Here is a 26503-nt window from a genome sequence, read left to right as displayed (position 1 = left end):
TTGGTAAAGACTTCAAAATACTCTCATGGCTAAGTAATCAAGATGGCATGAAATATTACTAAAAAGATATCGTCATGAAATGAAGCAAAGTTGAAAAACGCGTAAGAAATTGTCTATAAATGCGTAACACAACGCGTGTGGGTAAAGAAACAGTCTGGATCTGTAACTTATTCTTCATCCAACTTTCAGATATATATTTTATTACATACCCGATTCCGATCTTTAATTCTCTGAAAAAGAAAAAGAGAAGAAATCTGGAATGGTGTCGTCAGATTCTCAAGTGCTTCCGGTTTCCACCACCACTCAGCCCCCAACCTTAACCGAATCGCAACCTCCTCCAGCCGTTCGTGCATTTGTGAACCGCGTCACCGAAACGGTCCGTGATGGTGTGTCCCGTAGCCGACCATGGTCAGAGCTCCTCAATCGATCCGCCTTCACCAAACCAGACTCTCTTTCCCACGCGGCGTTGCGACTCCGGAAGAATTCCTCATATTTCAGAGTGAATTACCTTTGCATCGTCTCTCTCATCATCGCTTTCTCTCTTCTCGCCCATCCCTTCTCTCTCGTGCTCCTCGCGTGCCTCGCCGCTTCTTGGCTCTTCCTCTACCTCTTCCGTCCAGCCGATCGACCTCTCATCCTCTTGGGCCGATCTTTCTCCGACCTCGAAACTCTCGCTGCCTTAATCCTCTCCACAATCGTCGTCATCTTCTTCACCAGCGTCGGATCTGTACTCATATCCGCCCTCATGGTCGGCGTAGCCACGGTCTGCGTCCATGGTGCCTTCAGAGCTCCCGATGATCTCTTCCTTGACGAACATGATCCTGCCGCCGCCGGCTTCCTCTCAACATTCATCGGTGTTCCTACGTCTTCCTCTGCCTCCTCAGGGCCTTCCGCCGTATAGCGATCCGTCTCAGAATCTATTAGTATTCTTCTTCTTCTTCGTGAAGATTGTTTGTTGTTAGTATCATTTCTCTGTGAACCTTTACTGTTGCAATGTAATTTCTTCATTCAGCAGATTGTTTTTTTTTTTTTTTGATCTACTTAAAACGCCGTGCATCTCACTTGTCCAAACTTGGAACGCTACGTCGTCTCTTTTCCAAAGCGCTGCGTAGTAATATTGGGCCAAACACTTGACATAATTGTCCTAGTACGACAATCTCTGATAAACCTGTCTCAGTAGAATAAAGCCCAAAATTAAGACTACGCGTTTCATATTCTCGGCCCATAAGCTTTTTCACTTTCGCGCCGTTCCAAAATCTTTTGATTTTTGATCGACTTTGGGAAACATAAAAAAGAAGAAAAAGAAAATCCTCAGTCGTTGGGCTAAATCAGAATGATACAGAGAGGATAACACTTAAGCAAGCGCCCATCCGATTAATTAGTTCATCGGCTGAAGAAATGTCGACGTGGAGGTTATTTCGCGATTCAAGCGGCGATTGTTTCCGATGGGAAGTCGCAGGCCGGATTCTCCAATCCGACTCAGAAGATTCTGCTCTTGAAACCACAGCTCCTCTACCATCTATGAACGATCTCTTGCTCCAAGGTTAATTGTTCTTTTTTTGGTTGTGAATTTGTTTTAGTCATGTGTGACGGCGCGCTGAGATGAATTGTTATGATGATGAAGGATGGTCGAAGCTTACGCAGGGGGATGAAGCGATGTTCAGGACTGGGCTGGGGAATTCTGCCAAATCTGTTTTAGCAGATGAACATCATCATCAACCAGGTACCCCCAGCAAGCATATTCTTAGACAACTTTGATTCGCTAGGCTAGGCAACCCTGAAGATCATCTTCTCTTTATTTTTCTGCATCTCTTGTTCATTTCATTCATTTGGTGTTATCTGCTTCTGAGATCTCTTTATTTTCCTTTTTTTTCTTCTTCTTCTGGAATTTCGATTTAAGATTTGTTAACAGATATTTAATAGGAGTACATATTATATGCTTTTTTTCCATATAAGTTACCACCCACCGAGAATGTTACTGACATGGGTTTTGAATAATCTTTTGAATTCCTTGCTACACGTTAGATCTGTACAACACAGGATGCTCCAATCTCCAAGTGGATTCAGCTTCAACTTTCCCTATGTTCAGGACCGCCTCAGGGCATTCTGTCCCATTCAAAGACTCTTCCATTGCCAAAGCTCTTTCTATTCTTGGGGCTAGCTCAGGTTTCTTATTATCTCTCTACTCCTTTCTTTGCACTATGCTTATATATCTATTTCTCCCTTGTGCTCTTCTAGGGATTACTGTTACAAATTACTGTTTTTTACCAGTTGATATGTTACTAAGCTTCTATTTCTTTGTGTAGACAACGTTCCTCTCAGGGAGAGTGGGGTTGGTGATCCCAACTCTTTTTTCCAGACTGCTTCTAACAAGAAGGTTATTGTATCTTCTGCCGCTCTGTCAAGAGCCAACGCATTGTTAGGGCTAGAAGATGATGCTTTTGATGGATTTAACCACTTGAAGCCGTCCAATTCTTCCCACCAGAAACGTGGGTGCTCTGAGTTTAAAACTCATCCTACAGGAGGGCTCCACCATCATTCAGAAACTCCAGGACAATACGAGGGTCATGTATCTCGGAAGATATCACAAAATTTATATCCACCTGCAATGCTGCCTCCAACAAATTTTCAGACTGCTGGTGGGAAAACGTTGTCAGTGTCAGCCCAGGCATTGAAACGTGCCAGAAACCTTCTCGGAGACCCTGACTCAGGGACTTTCTTTGATGATGTAGCGGCAGGTGATCAGTTTGCTACACCACAGAAAGTTCAAAGGTTAGATGATATGGATGCTATAAACAGTAGAAACGCCAACACTGGTTATAAAGGAAAGACAAGCAACAAGCATTCGGCAACTAGTTTTGTATCTCCTCTTCGGTCATCTTCAAAGCAATTCACATCAGTCAAACTGGAGGATCTAGCTTCAGGGGGTTATTTGATCAAGAAATTCGATGCGGCTGTTGATGAGACAGACTGTGCTCTGAATATCACTAAACTTGCTACAAATGGACTATTAAATAACATGCCTTTAGCATCAAATATGGCAGTGAATAATGCCAAGGCAAACGGTTTCACTCCAATAGCTAAACAATTTGGCCAGCCACTTGTTGATATAACAAATCGCTGCGATACAGCTTATGCAAACAATAAACAAGACAATACCCAAAAGAAAAGACTGGGAAAGACAATCTTCGTTTCTCCTTTTAAAAGGCCAAGGAATTCCTCCTTTAAGACTCCTTTAAAGAAAAATGCTCAGCATGCTTTAAGTGGTAAAAGATTCAGGAACCTTCATTTCATCTTTTGTTGTGACGAATTTTTTATGTGTAATTTATTTGCTTGGTTCTTATGATTTGTTGATTCTTGTCTATGATCAGGTTTGTCTATCGTATCTTCTGATACACTTAATTCCAAAAAGGTGCTTTCTACAAGATATCCAGACAGGTCTCCAAGAGTATATATCAAGGATTATTTTCGAATGCATCCAACAGTTACAATTAAGGTATAAATCTTTTATCCCTTTCACGTTATCTTGAGTTATATACCTTTTTGTTTTTCGTTCACTCAAACTATACTTGCGGGCTGGTTTTAGATGAACTATGTGCCAGACCATGTCAGAAGAATCAAATCAAGTAATGCAGATAAATATGTATTCTGTGATAAGTCTTCCTCAAATATGGTTGGGGCTGAAACTTTTTTCCAAATGTTGGCTGAGTCTGGTGCTTCCCTACAACAAGCATCTAGAAAGTAATTTATTCGTCCCTTGAAATGTTTATAGTGCCCATCTTATTTCTATATTATATCAGAGATGATATGTCAACGTTCTACTGTGTCTCGCATGTGATTCTCCTTTTTAGATAGACAGTAGCAATAATTTAGCCACCTATTAATCTGTCACTATGTGTGTGCACTAGGTGGGTCATTAATCACTACAGATGGATCGTCTGGAAACTTGCATGCTACGAGACATGCTACCCAGTTATATGCAGAGGAAATTTTCTGACTATCACCAATGTTCTTGAAGAACTGAAATACAGGTTTCTCAATCGTTCAACACAGCTCGTTGCCTTTTGAGTTCATGCTAAATCTAACATGGCTAATCTACCTACATAGATATGATCGAGAAGTCAATCATGGTCACTGCTCTGCAATCAAGAGGATTCTGAGTGGTGACGCTCCAGCTTCTTCAATGATGGTGCTCTACATATCAGCTATAAATCCAAAGACGGATAACGATTCTCAGGAAGCACTTGGTTCTGGATATGGCAGCAATGTGAAAGTAGAGCTCAGTGATGGGTGGTATGAAATTGCTATTGTTGTTTGGATACCCGTCTTCTTGTCTCATTTCCTCATGATTTGTTTTTTTTTTTTAAATCACAGGTACTCCATGAATGCTGCCCTGGATGTTAACCTGACAAAGCAGCTGAATGCTGGAAAATTGTTTGTTGGACAGAAGCTTCGAGTAAGTTATTTTCCTGCAAGGTTTAAATATGTAGTTTGGCAATACACATTTTTTTGTTAGATCACTGACTTACAGTACGCGTACTGCACGTTATTTTTTCCTATCTGAAGATCCTTGGGGCAGGACTTTCTGGCTGGGCTACACCAACATCACCTCTTGAGGTTTCTTAGACTTCCAAATTTTTATTTGAGCTTCCGAAACTTTAGCATGTTGGTTGCTTCATGATTTCATCCAACCGAACTTTCAGGCAGGGATTTCAAATACGATTTGTTTGCTGTTGAATATTAATGGGACGTACAGAGCTCACTGGGCAGACCGACTAGGATTCTGTAAGTAGCTTTGTGCTGTTGACCTCACTACATCCTCTAAGCTGCTTCTTTCGTAGTGACTGTGCTTTCATATTGTTTTCTTTATATTGACTGTCTTATATTCTCTTAAAGGTAAAGAAGTATGTGTTCCTCTGGCCTTCAACTGTATCAAGGGCAATGGGGGTCCAGTGCCTAAAACGTTAGCTGGAATCACACGAATATACCCTATCCTGTACAAGGAAAGGTCAATATAAATGGGTACCTTTTAATGCAACTTGGTCCCTTGTATTCTTCTGGTAAAAAATTATTTGCTCGGCATATACAGGTTAGGTGAAAAGAAGTCAATTGTTCGATCAGAGAGAATGGAAAGTAGAATGATCCAGCTGCATAACCAGAGGCAAGTTCACATTAATTTAGAGGGCAGTTATTTGGCACATGCATCTCTTGTATAACTAGTATCATGAGCAACCCACAAAAGCTATAAAGGTTCTCTAGATATAAATTTTAGGTTCGAATTAGCATTTTTTAAGTACGTACAAACAAAATCTTCTGGGCTTCTGAATACGGATAGATTAGCCTATTACTCTAATCAACTGGCTTTGTTGCTTAACCAAACACGAGCTTAATATTTCAGTTCCTCTCATTCTCTACCTGTCTTTTCTGTTCTCTGTAGGCGCTCAGATCTTGTTGAGGGTCTTATGTGTGAGTACGAGAGAGCAGTAAATGGTGTCCACAGCCAGAACGACACTGACAGTGAGGAAGGAGCCAAGGTCTTTAAGCTGTTAAAGACTGCTTCTGAACCTGAACTCCTAATGGCAGAAATGAGTCTGGAGCAGTTGACATCTTTCACTACATATAAATCAAAATTTGAGGTGGAATATTGTTTGTCTTTTCTTACTAGATCGTTAAGCGCCAAATTAATTAAGAGTTTTAGGTTTCTAAACCTTAGGCAGCAAAACAAAAACAGATGGAAAATTCAGTGGCAAAAGCTCTGGAAGACGCTGGCTTAGGTGAAAGGGATGTCACGCCATTCATGAGGATTAGGCTTGTTGGACTGACGAGCTTAAGTTATGAAGGAAAACATAATCCAAAAGAAGGCATAGTAACAATCTGGAATCCAACGGAGAGACAGGTACATTGAAATGCGTATAGCTGAAAAATTCATGCACGTGTTATAAGTTAACGCACATATGAGCTTAGATATAAGGTTGAGATTCAATCATAAGCTTCTCAGAGTTGCTGTGGACCTTGTAAGGACAGAAAGTTCATATCAGAAAACTGTAACCATCAATGAATATTACGAGCATCAACCATTAGTTAAGCAATTTTTGTACTTGAGATTTTTTGAAACAGATGCCATTTCTTACTACTATTGTGACAGAGAACCGAGTTGACAGAGGGGAAAATATACGTAGTGAAAGGGCTAGTACCAATGATATCAGATTCAGAAACACTTTACTTACATGCCAGAGGGTCTAGCTCAAGATGGGAGCCTTTGTCTCCAAAAGCTTCTTCAAGTTTTCAGTAAGTTGTTATTGTGAACTTTCTTTTGTAGGCATACCTGAATCTATCTCTAATTTTGTTATCTCCCTGTTGCTTCAGGCCCTTTTTCAAACCCCGTAAACCCATTTCTTTGACCGATTTTGGTGGAATTCCTCTTTCAAGGTTAAATCTCATTCTAAGCTTATTTTTTATGTACACTCTTTCCGAACTCTCACTTTGGTAATCTATGTACACTAACAACATATCTGATGATTATTATATCAGTGAATTTGATATCGCTGCGTACGTTGTATATGTTGGAAATGTATACACGGATGTTGAGCAAAAGAAGCAGTGGGTGTTTGTGACAGATGGATCTACTCAACACTCACGTTCAGGGGAAATCTCAAACAGTCTTCTTGCTATAAGCTTCAGTACCCCATCCAAGGATGACTTGCCCACTCCCCACATCAGCCAAAGTCTTGTCGGATCAGTGGTATTGTAATCTTCTCACTGAGAGACTGAGAGAAATAATGTTTTAAGTGTTTTGTCTTATATGATTTGGCAGGTAGGATTTTGCAACCTAATAAAAAGAGCAAAGGATGCGAAAAACGATATGTGGGTGGGAGAGGCAACAGAGAACTCAGTGTATTCCATAAACGCAGAAGCTTCTTACTCCTCTCACCTCAAAACCAGCAGTTCCCATATCCAAACATGGGCTAAGCTCTCTTCTTTCAACTCAGTTCGTTCTCTTCATTTACCTCTTTCTATATTGTTGATCTTCTTTTTTTTACTCTCCTTAGGGCTCGGTAATTGGTTTTTCTGTCAGGTTTTGGTTTTTTCAGATTACTTGGTTTTTCGTCTCTAACTGTTCGTGTTTTGCTTTAATTAAATTGTCAGGTGATCCATAAACTTAGGCAGAGAGTTCTATTTATAATCGGTGCGTCTACATGCTCAAGGTGAATAATTACACGCATCTCTTTCTTCTCTCCACAATTTTCTTGTTCATAAGTCTTAAGTTGTCTAACGCTGATGCTTAATTGCTTATTCTACATGCTCAAGGTGAATAATTACACGCATCTCTTTCTTCTCTCTACAAAATTTTCTTGCTCATAAGTCTAAAGTTGTCTAACGCTAATGCTTTTACTTATTTTGGCAATTAGTAACCCATCTTTGCTTTAGTGTTACATGTAGCCAAATTATCACAGATATTTGATTTTTGCATATTGTCAAAACACAATGTATACTCTGAAGCTTGACTGCTACAAATTACATAATCCGGAAGCGAAAGATTGTGTGTTTTAGAAAACGAAAACACATCACTAAGACCAAAAAAAAAAAAGAATAGCTCGCAAGGGGAGGAATTTGTAATGATCACAAAAAATGGAAAAGCAATTGATTCCAGACATCAGGAACACCAGGTACACACCAATGAATGCAATCCGAATAAGACGCAGGATTTTTCAACCTGTCATCGTTCAGAGGTTCCCAGAATTTCCGGTAGACAGAGGGATGACCATCTTTACGATACTCAGACAACTGTGTGATGTTGATGACTGAGACCTTTGGTCCCAATCTCCTCAACACTCTTTCCACCATCCTCATTGTGGGAATATCAGACCCACTACCCCAGTAACTCTCTTCCTCTATTGGCTTCTTCTCCCCGTAGCAGTTTCCCTCGCTTCCTGGGTTCCACTCTCGGCTCCTGTGGTGATCCGGTTAACAACAACCAGGGTGAGTAAAATTTTGTTTTGGTAAGAGAGTACGTATATATATTAGGATACTGATTGCTGTACCATTGATGTGTAGGAGACATTGTAACGAAGAAGACCCGCTTAGTGTTTGGATCGACATTCTTGGAAATCCAATGAGCCCACGCATTCATTGCCATTTCCATTCCCTCCGCGCCACTCACCTCCTCGCACGATCCTTTTTCTTCGCTGCTCCATCTTAAGTTCGAATATACGCATTATGAGTTCAAGTGCCCAAAACCTATGAAGAAGAAAATGTTGTCTACATACATATACACTACTTACTGGATCTTGACAGGGCCTTGCCTCCACCACAAGTATGTGTTGAAGATTAAGATATCAGCATGTTGCCACTTTGATGCATGTTTGAGAACTGAATCTGGTCGGATAATCCGTTCATCCAGCCTGTGATTGACCGGGTCATCAGAGTTGGATTCCACGAGCAATGGAGCCCACAGAAATTCCACCGTGGCATTGTAATCCTGCAGAGTGATCAATCAATACCATAACCGACATATTACAGTTTGAAGTGTGTTTATTATAAAAGGTAGTTGTTATATTACCTCAGCCCTGAAGATGGTGAGGTGAGCGTTAGGAGACATGGATTGCTTGTCACGCGGGATAACAGACTGTAAGAGACAGACCATAGAGATCCATTGACCTCTGTTTAAAGAATCTCCAACAAACATCAATCTCTTTCCCCTCAGCATCTCCCACATCTCGGTCACATTCCACCTAACCACCAAAACCAAATTAGCAGAAAAAGTAGGATTAATAGTACAAGTAGTAGGTAGTTGGGTTACGTCTTCAAGTTGCAGGGGGGATGAGGTTGCCATCTCCAGTGTTGATACTCTAAATCAGGCCTGCCATGCTTCTGACAAGCTAGCTGGTCAGACATGTAAGGACAGTCAGATTCTTTGTGTAGTGGGTAGGAAGAAGAATTATCGAAGATCCATTTTCCAGAGAAGACATCGCAAATGTTGTCCTCCTTTGCAGTGGCAAAAAAGTCAGATACTTGAGCAGCCTTATGGTCAACCCATCCTATCTTCTTGCCACTGTATTCATTCGTGGAGTTGCATCGGCTGAATCTATCCAAAACCTCTGCCATTATTATTATTGAACAGAATCGGGCAAATCCGTAAGTTGATACGATTAAACAAACACAGAATGAATTAGAAAGTAGGAATCAGAATGATGAGATGAGTTAAAAGAGTACCGAGATCACTGGGAGGAGGAAGATTGGGATGGACGAAAGAAGTAAAGGTGGAAGTTTGTCGGAGATCTTGCTCGCGAGTAGTAGTATTGTGGTGGATCTGCTGGATGCTACGCTCGTTGTAGAGAACCATAAACGTGACGGCGAGTGCGAGCATGAAGAGTAGTCCAGCTAGTGGAAGCCGACTCTTCTTCCTGCTCCATCTCTGAGACATCTCACTACACGAAGAAGAAGAAGAAGAAGAAGAAAGTCTCCTTCCTTGTTTGGAACTATTATATGGGTTCACGTTCTCGTCACTCACTCGGGTGGTATCTTTTGTATTCAATCCCTCCTACTCCTCCACCGACCTCTCTCCCTTCTTTAATGCTTTTGCTTTGATTGATTTGAGCTAATTTACTTACATCACTATTCATATTTTATTTGGAGGTATCAGTCCTTTTTTGTAGTTAAAATATTCACTTTGTTTAAGGAGCATCATCTTTTCTTCTCTTCTGGAGCTGATGTGATGTTATGTAAACGCGCATCAACTGCGAATGAGATATGCAATTAGTTAATTACTAATATTCCTTTTTGGGTAGTAAATCAACTATATATCTTTTTTGGGTAAAAATCAACTATAATATCTTATCATCGTAAATTTTCTTTCTTGAGATTTCTAATAGCAAGCTTAATGGTTGGTATCTAATAATAGGTGTGTAAACTTTAAATTATCTGGAAACTCTCTTAGATCATCTGGAAACTCTCTTAAGTGATTTGATTAACAATTTATTAACGCTTCTACACCTTTAGATCTAATACAACTTTAGATCTAAAATTCAAATTCTAAAAAATACAAATGAAAAAATAGTTGTAATAGATCTTTAGCATGGTGCCGGACGTATCATCGAACATGAATCGGAGTCAAACGTGTATTTTCATATATGGTAGTAGAATTATCGAATGATAGCATAATTAATCAGACGTTAAAAAAACTTGTAAATTATTATTGTTTTAATATATTTTTTACAAACAGTTGGTTTTTATTTGTCAAAATTTAACTAATCACATGTTGACAAATTGCTAAAAATTGTTAAAGAATATCTAAGGAGTTAATATTTTAGATACTCTCTTCAAAAATTTTACTTCTTTTTTTTAGTTTTGCATTTTCTATCATTTTTTAATATATTCAACGTAGAACCTTACTATTGAACATGCTATAATCTTAACTCATCTATATGCAATATGCTCATTGATTATCCACCTTTTACGCGCATCCAGACGCTTTGGCTATCCACAGGAAACTAGTTATTCTATAATCAACATATCAAGATATGTCTAATTTATATTTGTTTTATATGACTCTATATGTATTTTTGATAAATTCAAATAACATATATTTTAAAAAATTTGATGAAAATACACATTAATCGTCACATAAGCATCATCATCTAATTTTACCGAGGTAGATATTACGTTAGCTAATTTTACTGACAAAAAATCATAATATATAATATTTAAAAAATAAATCAAATAAATTTAAATAGTTTTTTATAAAGATATACTTTTAGAAAATATAAACGTTTATGAATTTTTTTTAAAAAAACTTAATTTAATAATGAAATTTTAATCTTATATAAAATATATATTTGTAAATGCTTTGAGCCCATCATAATATTGTCCTTATAAGAGTTATATATAGTGTTGAAATTGTGTTATTCTCGATTAATCTTGGTCATTTAAAAAATTAGAATAACATTTCATAAATTCTTAATTTTCTAAAACAAAATTATTTGCGTAATTACACAATCGTTCTAAAAATTCTATACAAACACCTAACCAAAATTAACATAAGAGTAACTGATAGGATCGAAACATTATAACGAATATATTTATTATATAAGATTAAAATTTATTAATTAATAAAGTTTTGTTAATTTTGCTAAATAATAAAATTTATAAACATTTACATTTTATAAAACTATATTTTTATGAAACATTTATTTTAATTTATTTTACTTTTAAAATTATTGTATATATGACATCCCAGTCAGTAAAATTAAACAATATGGTAGCTGATATGATAACTGTATGTTTTCACAAAAAAATATAAACAAAATGTATGTTATTTAAATTCTTCAAAAAATACATATATGTTTTTGATCGAACATATAAGTCAATATGAATATGGTGATATGTTGGATATGAAATATTCGTTTTCCGGTTATCCACCTTATCTACCCTCTTCTTGTGTTTTATTGGGTCTTACTCTTATATGATATGTATACTAATTATGATAGATATGTTTCCAGCTACAAACAATACTTGCAGTTTTTATTCAGACCTCGTTTGCATATGTTTTTGAAAACCTAATCATTGAGCACTCAATTCATTACTACTACTGTGGAGTATTGTGTTTGCACAATGTACAGTCATGGAATTTGTTTTATACAAAACCAAGAATACTCTTCATCAATCGAATCCATACAGCACAAGTTAATTCTTCAGATCATAACACCATCATGCAAACCCATAAAAAGCTTAAAACTTAATAATTTAATTGATAACAGATGAGAATATATATATGTATACTCTCATCAGCAGAAGGAGTTAGAATTTATCAACTCGAACGCCATCTCTTAGAACCTCATAAGCATCTCGGTTTCTGCTCTTCTTCATCCCCGCAGTGAAATACACCTTTGATGAGTCCGCAGAGATGCTTGTGACTTTGACCCATATCATCACTTTTGTCTTCATCCCTTCCACGTCACATAGCTTCCCTTTCTCGAGATATCCCGTTACTGTTGTGGTGAATTTGAGGACGGATGAGTCCTTGTAGCCAACTTCGCAGACAGATGGGATCAGCACCGTCAGTTTCTTGGTCTGTTCATCGAACTCGTAGTTTGTAGCATCCCGTGGGAAGATACCCACAGGCAAATCATATTCTTTCAGCAGCTCAGGCAACGGCTTCTGCATTGTTCCTACGTACAGGTTAATTAATTTAGAAGCGAAGCCATAAACCGTAGCATGTGTTATTTATCTCTCTAACCTTATTTTTGTTGTTGTAATCTATGTGGATCATACCATCATACTATAATTAATTTCAAGGACTCAAGACAAGATACCTTTGATTTTGTTGACCAACCATTTTGTTCCTCCTTCGATGCTCGTTGATATCGACTGGACACAGGAAAAAAAAAACAAGAATGTCAAAGGAATTAGGCATATGAGCATGGCAATGAGAATCATATCATCAAGATAACACGTAAATATATGAAAACGTACGTTGATATCGTCACCAACAGAGTCAAACTGCTTGTTCGCCTTATGACCTAACCAGTAGGATCCAACCTTGTTGAACATCTGATCCATTGCAAAGACAGATTCTTTTTTCAGAGATCAAAAAAGGGAAGGAGAGAGACTTCTTTTTCTTAAACGACCAGGAAGAAGAAGAAGAAGCTCTTATCTTCTCTTTTCCAAGGAAGGAACAAGGTTGTGTACCACTCCGTCTCGCCTTCGCCTCGTTGGATTTGTTTTTTTTTTTAAATTGTTCTGTAACTATTCCAACAATCCAATTGATATATGACACGTAGTAAATGAGCAGAACCCACCTGTACGTGGCTTTTATCGAAACAGCAAGTACGAAAAGTAAATACTACTTGGGACTGCATCATCAGATCCAGATTGTCATCTTGAATTAGTGTGTCTCTCTATAAATTTTGCAATATATCTTCTTCCCAAATTGAAATTCATTCATTCATACGATAGTTTCATACAGAAGCTGGCAGATAAAAGATATCTCGAGAGCAAGAGCCCAAAGAACAGGCAGCTAAAACCCACACCGGGGTCACTTTGGAACACAACCTTGACAAGGCAAACGAGCTACAACGCACACAACAACTCAATAAACTTAGAATCAACAACTACACAATAGCACACGACAATTCAGTGCAAACGACCTTTAAGCGGTGGATAAAACAATCTGGATAACTCGATGCTGCCCACAGCACGCCATACGAAGCATCCACTTGAACAACCCGAAGACACCGCAGTGCATTCTCAACTCGGATCTATCGCTGCTGCCTATGGCCTGCCGATCGATACCATCCCCACTCGTGACTAAAACCAAGACTTCACAACCCGACTAGAAAGATCGCTTCATGATCTGAGCATCTCTCGGATACGGCTTGAACGCACTCTCTGACGTTCGCTTTGCACCTAGATAGATAGAAGTCCACCAACACCGTCACACAACCAAGCTTCGCCGCTCAAAGCCCAAAACCAGAATAAACAATCGTGCACCTAAACGACAAAAGATCATTGTATCCACCAAAACTCAAGATAATTTTGCAACTGAAAGAGTCAATGCACTAATTCCCGATAAACACTAAACCCCAAGAACATGAAACTCCCAAACTTACACTACTTAGCTGAAACAACACTGCCGTCTTGCACCACAAAGAAAACGATCCATCCTACTACTCAGAATGGATGCCCCTAAGACCATCTACTTAGACCAAACGATACAAGAGCATATACTCAATCGAGAGCCCTCACACCAAATTAAGACCAGTATCAAGAACAAAGCTGAAGGTCGCCGTTTGATTGGAATGTAGCACATGAACCACCAGCTGCTACACCAGGAGGCGCAAATCCGAATTCGGTTGTAGCTGTCTCGAGAAAACTATGTCTTCATCCTTAGCCAGACACGGAAACGAGATAATGAAGAAAAAGGCGGACTTTGACGATCTTAAGCGTACAGGATAAACGGTTTTCAAATTTCAAAGGTCTGAAGCATAAACCCCCGGCGAACCGGAGGAGCAAACCCTTTTCCGCCGGACACTAGTCCTCTCCTCCGATGATTTCACCGCCGCAGGGAAAGCTAGATCGAGGGTGGAGGAGGCGTCTCTCCTTGTCACGCGCCGTCGTCGAGCAGCTACCGTCTAAGATCTTAAAAACGGAAAATCGGGATCTGACGAAGCTTCAGTCCTAAAAGCCGACTCCCCTAGCAACAGCCGCACCGCAAGTCTCGCCGTAACTCCAAAGGACACCGGGATCTGTTACCGACGCTCACCGAAACGAGTTCAGGTTAAGATCCAATAAATTCAGAGTCACCTGCATCTTAACTCCGTGAAAGCATGAAAGCATAGGAAGCAAAGGAAAATGAGTGAAGAGGGTGGAGGGGTGCTTCCGACACCGGTAAACACCGGGCCGGAGCTAGAGGATTTAAGTCTTCGGTGTCTTCGGTCTTTCTCTTTCTCCTTCAGTAAAAGGTTTTTTGCAATATATCTTCTTCCATTTCCCCTATTACCATTGCTCCCATTACTTTTTTTTTGTCAAATCTCCCATTACTTTATTTCTTTTATGTTTGAATTCATTCCAAATGAGAGTAACATCCAGACGAAATATATATTAAGATTAATCTTCTCAATAGTTGTAGTTCGTTATTTTATTTTATTTTGTATACTTGTAGTTTGTTAATTAAATTGTGAGTTTTTCTTACAGAAACTTCAGCTCTTTTTTTTATTACAAATTTTATTGTCGAAAATATCAAAGTTCCAACACTTATTCATTGTGACTTGTGAGTGACAAGGTGACATGAATCGATTAAAATCTGTGGAAATAGCAAAGCCAAGAATATTAAACCAAACCTAACTCTTATCTTTTTAGACCTTACATAATCTTTTGCTCTGGCTAGCAAACATCGAAGCTTAACAAATTGATATGATTTGTTCTCTCAAAAGAAAAAAAAGAGAGAAGAAATTTTTGGTTTTGTGGAAACCATGACTAGTGAGGTCCACGTTGTACTTATACCAGCGTGTAATTGTCTAAGATAAAGACAGGAAACTATATGGGACTTTTAAACCTCACACACGCTTTGGCTCAGATTGTTTCCTACTCGCTTCTCTTATATGATCTACGAAGGAGCCTGGTTTCGTTACCTCTTTCTCGATTCGATAATAATGTGATAAAGATTAAAGACCACATCATGTATGATCTAGATGGACTTGGAACATTCTACCTTATGCTCTGGTAGTTTCAGATATAATTATATTTATTTTAAAAATATTTAGTCTATTAGCCGAAAAGATAAGTACTTCAATTTCTTTTTTTTTGTCAACAAGTACTTCAATTTCTATCCAATTTCTTACAAAGTAGATATGCATCATAGAATGTTACACGTTTGACTTCGTTGTACAAGTTATCAATACTTTTCTTTCTTTTGGTCAGCACAATTGTATTTGTTGTCTATCTCCAAGTCCAAATAGATGAACTAAATTTAATTTTTATATATCATTTACTTGATTTATAAGATAAGTCTAAAATTAGAGAAAAATGAAAGGTTGGAGAAAGTTGGAGCATCAATATTGGTGTCCCATGATTTTGTGGCCTTAGACATATTTAATTATAAATGTTGTGTTAAGGGAAAGAGTTAAGGGCACTTGTTAAAATGGTGATTATTAGTAGGGAATATATTTTGGCCCTTAATAATATAAGTGTTTATTTTAATAAATAATGATAAATGAAAGATAAGAGTTATATAAAACATATAAAACCCAAATTTAACATAAAAAAACAAATTACAACGGTTGCCGAAAAAAAAAATATTACAACAAATTACAAAGAAAAAAAAACATCACAGACATTATAAAAAAAAGGAAAAGAAACATTTTATTCAATTCATAGAAACTTTATAATTTATATGTTATTTGGAAGATGTCCAAATTTAGCCAATATATTTTCAATCAAATCAGCTTTTAATCGTTGATTGGTTGGTGTATCCTGAATCCTTCTTCGAGCATCAATTGTATTGCGGAGTGTATGACCTAGACCGACGGAATATGCACCTTCTCCTTCTCCGTCAATAAATTCTGAAATGTTACGCAGACTGTATGAACCTCGTTCATTTTCGACAATCATATTGTGGAGTATGATGCAAGCTTTCATTATATTTTTTATTTTTTCTTTTTCCTATAATTTAGATGGATTTTTAACAACGGCGAATCTAGCTTGCAGGACTCCAAAGGCACGCTCAACATCCTTTCGGACTGATTCTTGCTTTTTAGCAAATAGCTTATTTTTCTCACCCTGTGGAAGTCGGATAGATTGAATAAAAGTCGCCCATTTTGGATAAATACCATCTGTGAGATAGTAAGCCAAGTGATATTCTCTTCCGTTGACGTTGAAGTTGACTTGCGGAGCTATTCCGTTAATAATGTCATCAAAAACAGGTGAGCGATCAAGAATATTAAGGTCGTTCATTGTACCTGGAGCTCCAAAAAACGTGTGCCATATCCAGAGGTCATATGAAGCTACCGCCTCCAATACAAGTGTTGGTTTTCCGGTTCCTCGTGAATACATTCCTTTCCAAGCGGAAGGATAATTCTTCCACTCCCAATGCATACAATCGATGCTTCCAATCATCCCCGGAAAGCCACGTTCTTCTCCTTCAAAGAGTAGTCTTTGAAGATCCCCCGGTGTAGGGCGTCTTAGATATTGATCTCCAAACAAGTGGATTATTCCGGCAGCAAAACGGTGCAAACATTTTGCAGCAGTTGTTTCACCTAGTCGTACATACTCGTCAACTGTATCAGCCCCAACACCGTATGCCAATTGACGAATTGCTGCAGTACATTTTTGGAGCGGAGTTAGACCAGATCGCCCGTTTGCATCTTGTGTTGGGCGAAAATATGGTACTTCGGTAGAGAGACGATTGACAATACGCATGAACAAGGGTTTGTTCATTCGAAACCGTCGCCGGAATAAACGATGCCCATATGTTGGAGTTTCACTAAAATAATCATTCCAGAGTTTGGTGGCGCCTTCTTCCCGGTTTCTCTCGATAAAAATTCTTTTCTTGCGCTCTTTAGGTTCTGGAAAAATATCACCGTCTTCTTCAGATAAATCATCAAACATGGAATCTAATTGATCATTATCTTCTCTGTGGTAATGATAATGAGAAGAAGAAGCCATCGACAATTTTTGAAAGAGATAAAAATTATTGGAAATAGGAAAAGAGTGAGCAAGTGTATTTTGCAATTGAGAGAAGAAGGCTATTTAAAGAAGTGCATTTCTTCTCCCGTGATACTATAGTTGCAATTGATTTAATCTTGTGACTTTTTCATGTGATAAAGTCACAATTCACATGATATATGCTGCCAAAATTTTATGAGTATTTGAAAGTACATCTTCTGACCAATTTGTGTCACATAATTTTTCACCTTGTGACCAATTTATGTTGTCTTGTGACCAATTTATGTTGTCTTGTGACCAAGTACACCTTGTGACCAATTTGTGTCACATAATTTATCATAAACAAAAAACATTACTTAACCATAAACATTTTTCACAATCCGATTACATCAAACATTACAAAACATAAACATTGTTCACATCTCTGATTAAGTTAAAACATTACAAGCCACAAAGTTAAAACATCATGCCTAGTAAAACATAACCAGCATGCCTAGTAAAACTGCCACCAGAACCAGTAAAGCCACAAAGTACTCAAAAGTGAACCTTGATTTCTCCTTAGCTAAATCACCAACAAGTTTCTCTAGACTCAGGAGCTTCTGCTCAGTCTCATAGTCACTAAAAAGAGTAAGGTTTTCAACCTTTTCGGCCAGCTGATGCACGTGGAGATCTCTTGCTTTCATCTCTTCCATCACGGCCACATCCCACCATTTAAAAACATGACAGTCCCCGTCGTCTACATTCGCGCAAGTGTAATATCTCCGCCCTGTATCACACACGCATTAACACAAAACAATGAGACCACTCTCTGCAGAACACAAACACATCTGTAACACTATCAATATAACCTGGATTGTTGCTGCTGGTAGAGGTTGCAAGATGTGGCTGACCTCCACAGTAGCAACTCTGCGGGAAGCCGAACTCCACCTCAGGTTGTGGAGGGTACACCACCGCTTCACGAGATAAGCTTAGCTCAGCTTGGTCACGTCTAATGAGATCCTCCGTCTCGCTGTAGCCACTGTGGGAATCATTTCCAAAGATATCCTCTGACTCCGATGGCTGGCTATAGCTGTGAAGCCCCATTTGTATCTTTACCTGCACAAAACAACAGAGATTAATGTCACATAATTTTCACATAATTATGGCATAAGAACGACATTAATAACACATAATTTTAAACTTGAAAGATAACATATTTCATTGATTGAAAGATAACGAGTACACATACATAACAGAAAATAAAAAGCATACTTAAGATACTACAAAGCAGAGCATTGATAAGATAATAGAAAGGACAGCATAGTTAAAGCAACACATTAGATCTCGAACTCTTGTTTTCAGAAATACTTGGCAAGAAGCTTATTCTTCACCACTTCCTCCGCCTCAGTTAATGGTTCTTTCTTGGCACAGAGAGTGTCCAGTATAGCCAGCTTGGACAGTGTCTCCTTCTTCTCCAAATCCTCCTTTCTCATTGCCCAAATACTCGCATACTCAGCCACGGACTTCCCTTTCCCACCATTCCTTCTTGCCTTAGCAGCCTTGATACCTTCAGGCCGGGTCTCAGCTTCTGCAACATTGGTTTCTGGAGCATTGGTGTCTGGAGCATTGGTGTCTGGAGCATTGGTGCTTGAAGTTTCTGCAACATTTTTCCTCTTTGAACCGCCAGTAGCTCTAGGAGGGTTAAGGCAACGCCACTTCTGTTCATGCCTAAGCACACACCACACATGCTCAAGTGTAAACTTGTGGTCATGATCAGAGTAGAAGATGTCATGAGCCTTCTTGAGAACATCACAGTCATTCTCACCACTTGCGTGTTGTCTCTCTGCAGCAGAATACGCCCCACAGAATTTGTTGACGTGCTCATTGATTCTGCCCCATCTCTTCCTGCATTGTTGAGGCTCTCTCTTTTCACCTTCCTCTACTCCATGAGGACTTGCTGCGTAATAGTCCACAACCCGCTGCCAAAACGTCCCCGACTTCTGGTCGTTTCCAATTATCGGATCCTTGGAAGTGTTAAGCCACGCACTTATAAGGACAGCGTCATCAGCTGGTGTCCATTTGCGACGAACAGCACGGTCCACTGGTGTCTCTTGAGATTGTTGTGAGCTAAACGCCGGGATATCTGATTCTCCAAAGTTAACACTCGAATAAAAACTTTCGAAAGGAAAGTTTTCATGGAACACACTACCTTGTTGACTGTGAAGCAGTCCTACGTAACTAGAGGACTGAGATTGAGGATAGTTTGGATCCATATGAGTATGGAAGAAGGAAGAGAGTGAGATGATAGAAGAGAGTAGAGGGTGTGTATATTTATGGGGGATGAGATGGGGTTTAATTATAAGCAACTGAAGAGTAACGAGTAGATATAAGCAAGTGAAGAGTAATAACTAACCCACATAATGACTAACCATCAACAGGAAATGTCTAATCTGAAGTTATTATTACACACCTAAAAAGCCTAACCAATTACAATGTAACTATAACGAGTAGATATAAGCAATTACGATTCAAATATAACCCTAACGATTGTAACTATAAGAAGCATCTACACTAAACCTAACCAATGTAACTATAACGAGTAAAGAGTTATCACAAACAAACTATTATTCTCCTTCACAGTCATATCTATAGTCGGCTACATCAACAATATATCTATCAGTCAAGAGTTATCACAAAGAGTTATCACTAACACTACCATCATATTAAGCATAGACATACATCAACGATACCATCATATGATTCAACGTCCAATCTATATCAACAATCATATACGCAGTTTCAGAACAGAGACAATATTATTTTGAAAACAAAATCAGTCATTCAATGAAATCTAAACAGAGCGTTTCACATACCTTGTTGATATAGCCGACTATAGAGAACCGCCGCAGAACCGGAGTGAACCGCCGGAGAAACCGAATCTAACCGTCGCAGAACCCGAACAGAACCACCGAAGAACCCGAACCAAACCGCCGCAGAAGCCGAACCGACCCCCCGCTGAACCCGAACCAAACCGCCGCAGAAGCCGAACCGACCCCCCGCTGAACCCGAACCAAACCGCCGCAGAAGCCGAACCGACCCCCCGCTGAACCCGAACGCAACCCCCGCTGATCCCGAACGAACCGCCGCTGAAACCGGAACAGATCGAGATGGAGATCGAGATGGAGATCGAGATGGAGATCGAGATGGAGATCGAGATGGAGATCGAGATGGAGATCGAGATGGAGATCGAGATACACCAAGACGAAACGGAGATGGAGATCGAGATGAAACGGAGAGAATAAACGCCGAACCGGAGTGGAAACGGAGAGAATAAACGGAGAACGATGATTTCGAGATCGAAGAAACGGAGAAGACGATGGTAGCTTCTCGATTTGGTTTTCGAAAAGTGAGAAGAACAGACCGACAAAACACTTCGATCTCTTCTCGACTTCGGTTTCTTCTCCCAATCCCGTGCTCACACGTGCCCTTAAGGGCCACGAAAAACAGACCTTAATTTAAGCCCGTTTGGCCTGGCCTTACTCATTTTTGATTTATTTTAAACCCAAAATATATTAAGGGCTGGCCCTAAGGCCACTGATAATGATGGTCTTATAGGTGGGGGAGGGGAGAGCGAGTAGGAAATGGAATGGTGGCAACGCGAGAGTGGGGGAGCCGAAATAGTAGAAAGGAAAAAAGATTCGGAGTGACAAAAGAGAAAGCAGACAAAAGCTTTTAATCTGAAATGAGAGATGCTAACGTGGAACCGAATATCCTCACGTTCACACTATCCCATTGGATGATGCACGAGGCTGCCACACGCCTCTACATCTGGCCTCATCTGTGCCCTCCACGTGGATACTGATCCAACGGTGACCACACGCCATTTCCCTCTTATATAAACCCCACTTCTCCTCCTCTCTTATCATCATCATCAACAATCACTAGCAGCAGCAGCAGCAGCCATAACCTAAACAAACACATTTCCCCTCCTTATCTCTCTCTCTCTCTGATGGCCTCCAAGGCACTCTCTTCTTTCAGCGCTAAGCCCGGTGTGTCGCTACTCCCCCATGGCGTCACCTCCTCTCCGTCTGTGATGTCTATCGGCTTCCCCAGACATAATACGGGGGGCAGGGGAGTGGTGGTTGCGTCCTCGACGGTAGACACAAACAATATGCCGATGACGGGAGTGGTGTTCCAGCCGTTCGAGGAGGTGAAGAAAGCAGATCTGGCCATTCCAATCACATCTCATGCCTCCCTCGCTCGCCAGAGGTATGCCGACACTAGCGAGGCTGCCATTAACGAGCAAATCAAGTAAGCAATCATCTCAGTATAAATGTTATATGACTATAAAGATGTACATCTTTTAACAGAGAGAGAGATGTTGATTTTTGATTTTTTTTTTTGGGACAGTGTGGAATACAACGTGTCGTATGTGTACCATTCAATGTACGCCTACTTCGACAGAGACAACGTTGCTCTCAAGGGACTTGCCAAGTATTTTTATTTGCTTTTCAATCTTTAATTTAATCCAAACTTATAAAACTATGCTACAATAAGCTAAACATAGGCTTTTAATTTTATTATACACACAGATTTTTCAAGGAATCAAGTGATGAAGAAAGAGAGCACGCAGAGAAGTTTATGGAGTACCAGGTAGGTTTCCCCTTTTTTTTCTTCTTCTTATTTATACAAGTTGAAAAGAATAGTGATTTATGATTTTAATGTATGGTTTGTGTATTGTATAGAACAAAAGAGGAGGAAGAGTGAAACTCCACCCTATCGTCTCCCCTGTCTCTGATTTCGAACATGCTGAAAAAGGAGATGCTTTATATGGTATTTTTTTTTATACATAAACAAGCACGAGCTTTTAAGTCATATAATGTTTTTGATAGAGCTTAAATGGTTTATACTAATCTATGGAATTTTTTTCAGCAATGGAGTTGGCCCTTTCTCTGGAGAAACTTACCAACGAGAAGCTTCTAAACCTTCACAGAGTATGTTGTTCCCAAAACTTATCCATTTATTAAGTCATATCAAATAAAGCAGTCACACTAATAATCAAAAATAAATACAGGTGGCATCAGAGAACAATGATCCCCAGTTAGCTGATTTCGTTGAGAGTGAGTTTCTTGGAGAGCAGGTGAGCCTTTCTTTTGTTTGTTTTCTTAACTAGTGGTGACTCTAAAAAACATCATTTTTCCCCTACCCCTTAGATTGAAGCAATCAAGAAGATCTCAGACTTCATCACCCAGCTAAGGATGGTTGGCAAAGGACACGGTACACTGATCTAAACTCCGGATTTAAGTTCCACTAAGACTATAATTTCAGTAGTCTTTTTTTTTAAGAAAAGCTTATATTCTATGTGTCTTTTGCAGGAGTGTGGCACTTCGACCAGATGCTTCTGAACTAGACTGGGACCTCACTTTATGCTCTGGGGAGATTATTAAAAGACAAGAAACCGAAGAAGATTCTGTAAAAGTTTCTAGAGTGGAAGTTTTATTATTTGGAGCAAAAATAAGATTGTAGTAGTAATAGTAGTAAGCTTTTGTGTGTTAAGATGATGGTTTTTGTAATAATTTCTTGAGTTTAATCTATGAATGTGTTTTTTTTTGTGTTTCATATCATGTTCTGACTATAAATATATATATGAACAAACGGAGACTTGAGTCTCTGATTAATAAGTAGAACCCTCTTTAACTAAACGCAATGCTGAAATCCAAAAGGCCAAACAATATGCTTGATCCAAAACTAGTATATGATGCTCTCTTACTTAGATTTTATCCTGAACACTAGACTAGCCAGTTATATTACGAAACAAAGAAAATGACATGTCTCTGTTTCCAAAAAAAAATTGAATATGGAATCCATGAGGGTATTGTATTGAAAATACCACACTAAGCTATCAATGGAGAGATTATTAAATAAAAGTTTCTTCAGACCACTAAGCAGGCATTATCAAGTGAAAGAATAGGAATCAGAATTGTGTATATATGTATATAGTGGCGAATCAAGTTGAGTGAGCTTTATTAGGTGCTTTCGTCATCCAAAGCCAGAAGAAGGAAAGTTCATATCATAGGATAGGGGGGAACAAGCAAAAAAGCGTAGGATTCTATCTGGAATGGATCCTAAGACAAAGAACCGCTATCACACTAGTAGTAGTAGTAGTAGGGCTCCATAATGATAAAGCTTAGGATTCTATCTTGGATGATTTTTTAATCCCCTAAAGTCATATCCAAGTCTCAGAAATTCAAATAAAAAAAAGAAACTCAAAGACTCAGGAATTACTGGGTGTTGGAGCTTTATCATGGAAATCAATTGGTTAAAAGGAGAAACAATGAATTTTGGAAAAGAGACAGAGAGAAAAACACACTGACCATTGTTTGTGAGACAGGACAGCCAGCCAGCCATAGAGATGATAATCGATCGCCTTTCTCCGACCACTAAGAAGCTTTCTCTCTTGATGATGTGAGTGAATCCCAAAGGAAGGCCCCCCACACTACCCGTCTAACAATAATTGGGCCTCCCAATTTTGGAAACCCATTATTAATTCTATGGGCTCTGCGTGAACCAAAATACACACTGTTTGTCTCAAGGAAATTTAAGAGGAATTGAACTGGTGTTGGTTCCTTCTTTTTGCAGATATAAACTCTCCCAATTTCAAACAGAACAAGTACCATGTTTTCTTGTCTCAGCAACTTTAAGGTCTCTGTAATGCCTCAGCAAATCCAAAGCAAAGAAAACAACAACAACAACAACAACAACAACATGATGTTTTCTTGTCCTCCTCACCATTGATTAAATCATTTATCATCCTCATTCTCCTCCTCCTCCTCATCCTCCTCTTCGTCCTCATCGCGAAGGCCCAAATTCTTCTTCAACTCCCTTTCTCTCAACTCCGCCTCCCTCCGCTTCATCCTCCTAGCAACCCTACTCTCATTATCTTTCTGTACTTTTTCCATTATTGTGTTGAATCCTGGTAATGTACTCTCCAGCTTCTCTGCCACTTTCAAACTCAGGTAGTAGTATATCCTGAATAGTCTCTGCATATCACACAAAGATAATAATAATAATTAACAACTTGAATCCATTTTTTCACACAAATGCCCAAAACCACAAGTGATCCCAAGAGAAAATCCACTTTACCCTGACATTCCTGTTCCATTCCCTGATGTAAGGAGGACCCGTTGTGTAGGTACCAAGTGGCTTACGGTACCACTCTCCCCCATAGCTTATCTGATCCATTGCTTGCTCTACGCTTATCACTTCCCATGGCCTCAACCCTGGTATTACTTTCGCCAACTCTTGCCTAACAATCAAAAGAGCAAATCCAAAATTACGACAGACAGACAGACGTCTTGGGATTTGGGAATGAATGAATTACCTTAGCTGTTTAGGGATGAACTTGTTGGGCATGTGATCAGATTCGAGGACAGTAGTTAGTTCAGAGCCACTGGCCCATAGAAAGAGAGCATGGCTGGGAGTTCTGAGTCCAGGCCAAACACCATCGTTTGCTTCCATAACTGCCATGTCGCGTTTCTTGCTCTCAATAGCTTCTTTCTGCATCTGCTTGTATGTTTTTGGCTCTCTTCCCTTCAGAGGAACCCACGGCGGTATCCCCTTTTGGAGTTTGTGTAGGAAGGCTGTTGCCGCTGCACCAAGCCTCACTGACAAAACAACACACACAGACTCAAACCAAAAAGAATCAATAGAAAAACTCGTCTCAAAATTCAAGACAGACCTTCCCAAGTGGCAATAGCAGGTTCCAAACCGTAAACCATGTGAATAGGGGCCCACTCATCCATGTCCTCGCCCCAAATGAAAGTATCTCTGTCAATGATTCCAGATCCATAAGCGGTCTTAAGGGTAATAAGCTCGCAGGGGCCTCTGGAACGGCCAAGTCGGTCCTTGTACCACCAACCACCGGTCTTCATTATGACTAATGACACAGGGAGAGCAAGCAAACAAAGAGCTTATAATCACACACTCATCAAAGGAAAAGAAAAAAGAAAACCAGTTTCATCATATTCCAGAAATTCAAGTATTCAACAACACTAAAGCTTAAATATTTAAAGCACAAAGATAAAGAGATTAAAAATGAACTTGTGTGTGAAGAGAAGAAACTATTAAGAGTATAGAGTCAACAACAAGAGCTTGGAATCACATAGCTAGCTATTCACTAGATCATGACCAAGGATTACATAGCACCTACTATAATCTACCTAACACAGAATCTGCACAAATAAGACGAGAGATGGAAAGGAAGCAAGCAGGGAAGCTCAAAATCAAAAATAGAAGGAAGGAAGGAAGGAAGGAAGGAAGGAAGGACATACAGTCATAGTAGCGCTTCTCGAGGCGTTTGTAACCAATAGCCTGAGCCACGTCAATGGGTCGACCCGGCGGGTAAGGCCTTTGTCGGAAGCCCCACAGGCCGAACAGGAACTGTTTCATGAAGTCCCAAAACTTATCATCACTCTCTTCCTTGGACTTGATGGCCTTCCTCGGCATCGGCCTCCCGTCCAACCCAGGCACGTGAGGGACCGCTCTCCACAGCTCCCTGTCTTCTCTCCGGTAAGGAGTGTCGTTCTTCTCGAGCTCCATCTTGTTCATATCGTCTGCAATCTCCTCGGCGCGCGCCATGAACTGGACAACGGGGCTCGCTCGGAACCTCTCCCACCATTTCTCCTCCGCCTCGATCTCCTCTGGGCTCGGGTTCTCCTTCTTCTCGAAGAGCGGGTCCTCCTTCAGAATCTTATCCACTTCGGGAGTGTGCCTGTAGTCTGGTCTGTTATCGCACTCCCACAGGAACTGCTCTGCCATCTTCTTATAGTGCCCTGGCTCGTTGCTTTCTTCTGGCTCCGCCGCCTTTTGGGGCTTCTTGAAGAGCTTGGGAAGTCCAATCGATGCGAACTTTGGAGAAGACTGCGACTTGAGGAAGAAGGAATCAGCGAAGTTGATGGAAGGTACTGGGTTCCGTGGTTTCTCGAACCAGTTCTGAAACGGATTGAAGTTCATGGACGACATTCTCCTTCTCCCTAGCCAAGCCAAAATTAGGGTTCAGTCAGTGCTCTTTTGGATGAGATGATGTTTTAGATATGTAGAAGACGAACAAGTGAAGTGTTTAGGAGGAGCGGAGCCAGCCCCCCTTTTTATCGGATGAGTATATAAATAAAGCTCAGGTGGATTGGGATTGGATTAGATGTAGGAGACGAACGAGAGTGACCAACTCGTCGCGCTGTTTTAAAACTTTATTAAATAACTACATGCCGTTTACAACCAATCCAAACAGCCACACAATAAACGTTATAACGTCGAAACGCCCAAGCTTTAGAAGATTGGATGCCTTGTCCTACAAATTACATCAACG

General features: G+C 39.7%; 7 protein-coding genes across 10 annotated transcripts; 3 read left to right on the top strand and 4 right to left on the bottom strand.

The window, feature by feature from the left end:
- The first annotated feature begins 109 nt into the window (after positions 1-109).
- Positions 110-1014, top strand: LOC108845747 (PRA1 family protein B5). Its single transcript, XM_018618922.2, has one exon. It carries the CDS (start codon positions 260-262, stop codon positions 899-901), a length of 642 nt encoding a protein of 213 aa, XP_018474424.1. The 5' UTR covers positions 110-259; the 3' UTR covers positions 902-1014.
- A 141-nt stretch (positions 1015-1155) lies between these two features.
- Positions 1156-9443, top strand: LOC108845743 (protein BREAST CANCER SUSCEPTIBILITY 2 homolog B). Of its 2 annotated transcripts, XM_057005594.1 has the most exons (21): positions 1156-1543; positions 1625-1723; positions 2026-2166; positions 2307-3266; positions 3372-3496; positions 3587-3741; positions 3909-4031; positions 4108-4293; positions 4375-4456; positions 4567-4617; positions 4704-4785; positions 4897-5008; positions 5090-5161; positions 5438-5636; positions 5714-5896; positions 6146-6288; positions 6367-6429; positions 6532-6742; positions 6815-6988; positions 7147-7205; positions 7309-9443. In XM_057005594.1, exons 1-21 carry the CDS (start codon positions 1399-1401, stop codon positions 7310-7312), a joined length of 3369 nt encoding a protein of 1122 aa, XP_056861574.1. In that variant the 5' UTR covers positions 1156-1398; the 3' UTR covers positions 7313-9443. The 2 variants fall into 2 exon arrangements, with proteins under 2 accessions (XP_056861574.1, XP_018474420.1); XM_018618918.2 differs by having other exon boundaries at positions 5732-5896; positions 7147-9443.
- On the bottom strand, positions 7473-9611 carry LOC108845744 (protein trichome birefringence-like 35). The gene is made up of 6 exons (XM_018618919.2): positions 9214-9611; positions 8801-9098; positions 8561-8732; positions 8283-8479; positions 8043-8195; positions 7473-7951 (listed from the first exon to the last, which is right to left on the bottom strand). The coding sequence occupies exons 1-6, from the start codon at positions 9422-9424 to the stop codon at positions 7621-7623; spliced, it is 1362 nt and encodes a 453-aa protein (XP_018474421.1). The 5' UTR covers positions 9425-9611; the 3' UTR covers positions 7473-7620.
- A 2007-nt stretch (positions 9612-11618) lies between these two features.
- Positions 11619-12747, bottom strand: LOC108845742 (uncharacterized protein At5g01610). The gene is made up of 3 exons (XM_018618916.2): positions 12472-12747; positions 12312-12366; positions 11619-12167 (listed from the first exon to the last, which is right to left on the bottom strand). The coding sequence occupies exons 1-3, from the start codon at positions 12556-12558 to the stop codon at positions 11797-11799; spliced, it is 513 nt and encodes a 170-aa protein (XP_018474418.1). The 5' UTR covers positions 12559-12747; the 3' UTR covers positions 11619-11796.
- Positions 12748-15748: 3001 nt separating this feature from the next.
- LOC130494624 (uncharacterized) lies at positions 15749-23646 on the bottom strand. 3 transcript variants are annotated; one of them, XM_057005589.1, is made up of 3 exons: positions 20013-21070; positions 18009-18255; positions 15749-17926 (listed from the first exon to the last, which is right to left on the bottom strand). In XM_057005589.1, the coding sequence occupies exon 3, from the start codon at positions 17158-17160 to the stop codon at positions 16159-16161; it is 1002 nt and encodes a 333-aa protein (XP_056861569.1). In that variant the 5' UTR covers positions 17161-17926; positions 18009-18255; positions 20013-21070; the 3' UTR covers positions 15749-16158. The 3 variants fall into 3 exon arrangements, with proteins under 3 accessions (XP_056861569.1, XP_056861571.1, XP_056861572.1); XM_057005591.1 differs by lacking the exon at positions 20013-21070 and adding an exon at positions 23514-23646 and having other exon boundaries at positions 17524-17926; XM_057005592.1 differs by having other exon boundaries at positions 17524-17926.
- LOC108845741 (ferritin-1, chloroplastic) lies at positions 21069-22758 on the top strand. The gene is made up of 8 exons (XM_018618915.2): positions 21069-21450; positions 21550-21633; positions 21732-21792; positions 21885-21972; positions 22072-22133; positions 22214-22279; positions 22353-22416; positions 22515-22758. The coding sequence occupies exons 1-8, from the start codon at positions 21149-21151 to the stop codon at positions 22547-22549; spliced, it is 762 nt and encodes a 253-aa protein (XP_018474417.1). The 5' UTR covers positions 21069-21148; the 3' UTR covers positions 22550-22758.
- Positions 23647-23794: 148 nt separating the features above from the next.
- Positions 23795-26262, bottom strand: LOC108845740 (protein TIC 56, chloroplastic). The gene is made up of 5 exons (XM_018618914.2): positions 25470-26262; positions 24878-25075; positions 24521-24803; positions 24283-24445; positions 23795-24179 (listed from the first exon to the last, which is right to left on the bottom strand). Exons 1-5 carry the CDS (start codon positions 26158-26160, stop codon positions 23940-23942), a joined length of 1575 nt encoding a protein of 524 aa, XP_018474416.2. The 5' UTR covers positions 26161-26262; the 3' UTR covers positions 23795-23939.
- Between the last annotated feature and the right edge of the window lie 241 nt (positions 26263-26503).

Source organism: Raphanus sativus, chromosome 3 (assembly GCF_000801105.2).
Source record: "Raphanus sativus cultivar WK10039 chromosome 3, ASM80110v3, whole genome shotgun sequence".
Lineage (NCBI taxonomy): Eukaryota > Viridiplantae > Streptophyta > Magnoliopsida > Brassicales > Brassicaceae > Raphanus > Raphanus sativus.
Note: the sequence above shows the minus strand (reverse complement) of the source record. Positions and strands in the feature narration are given on the sequence as shown.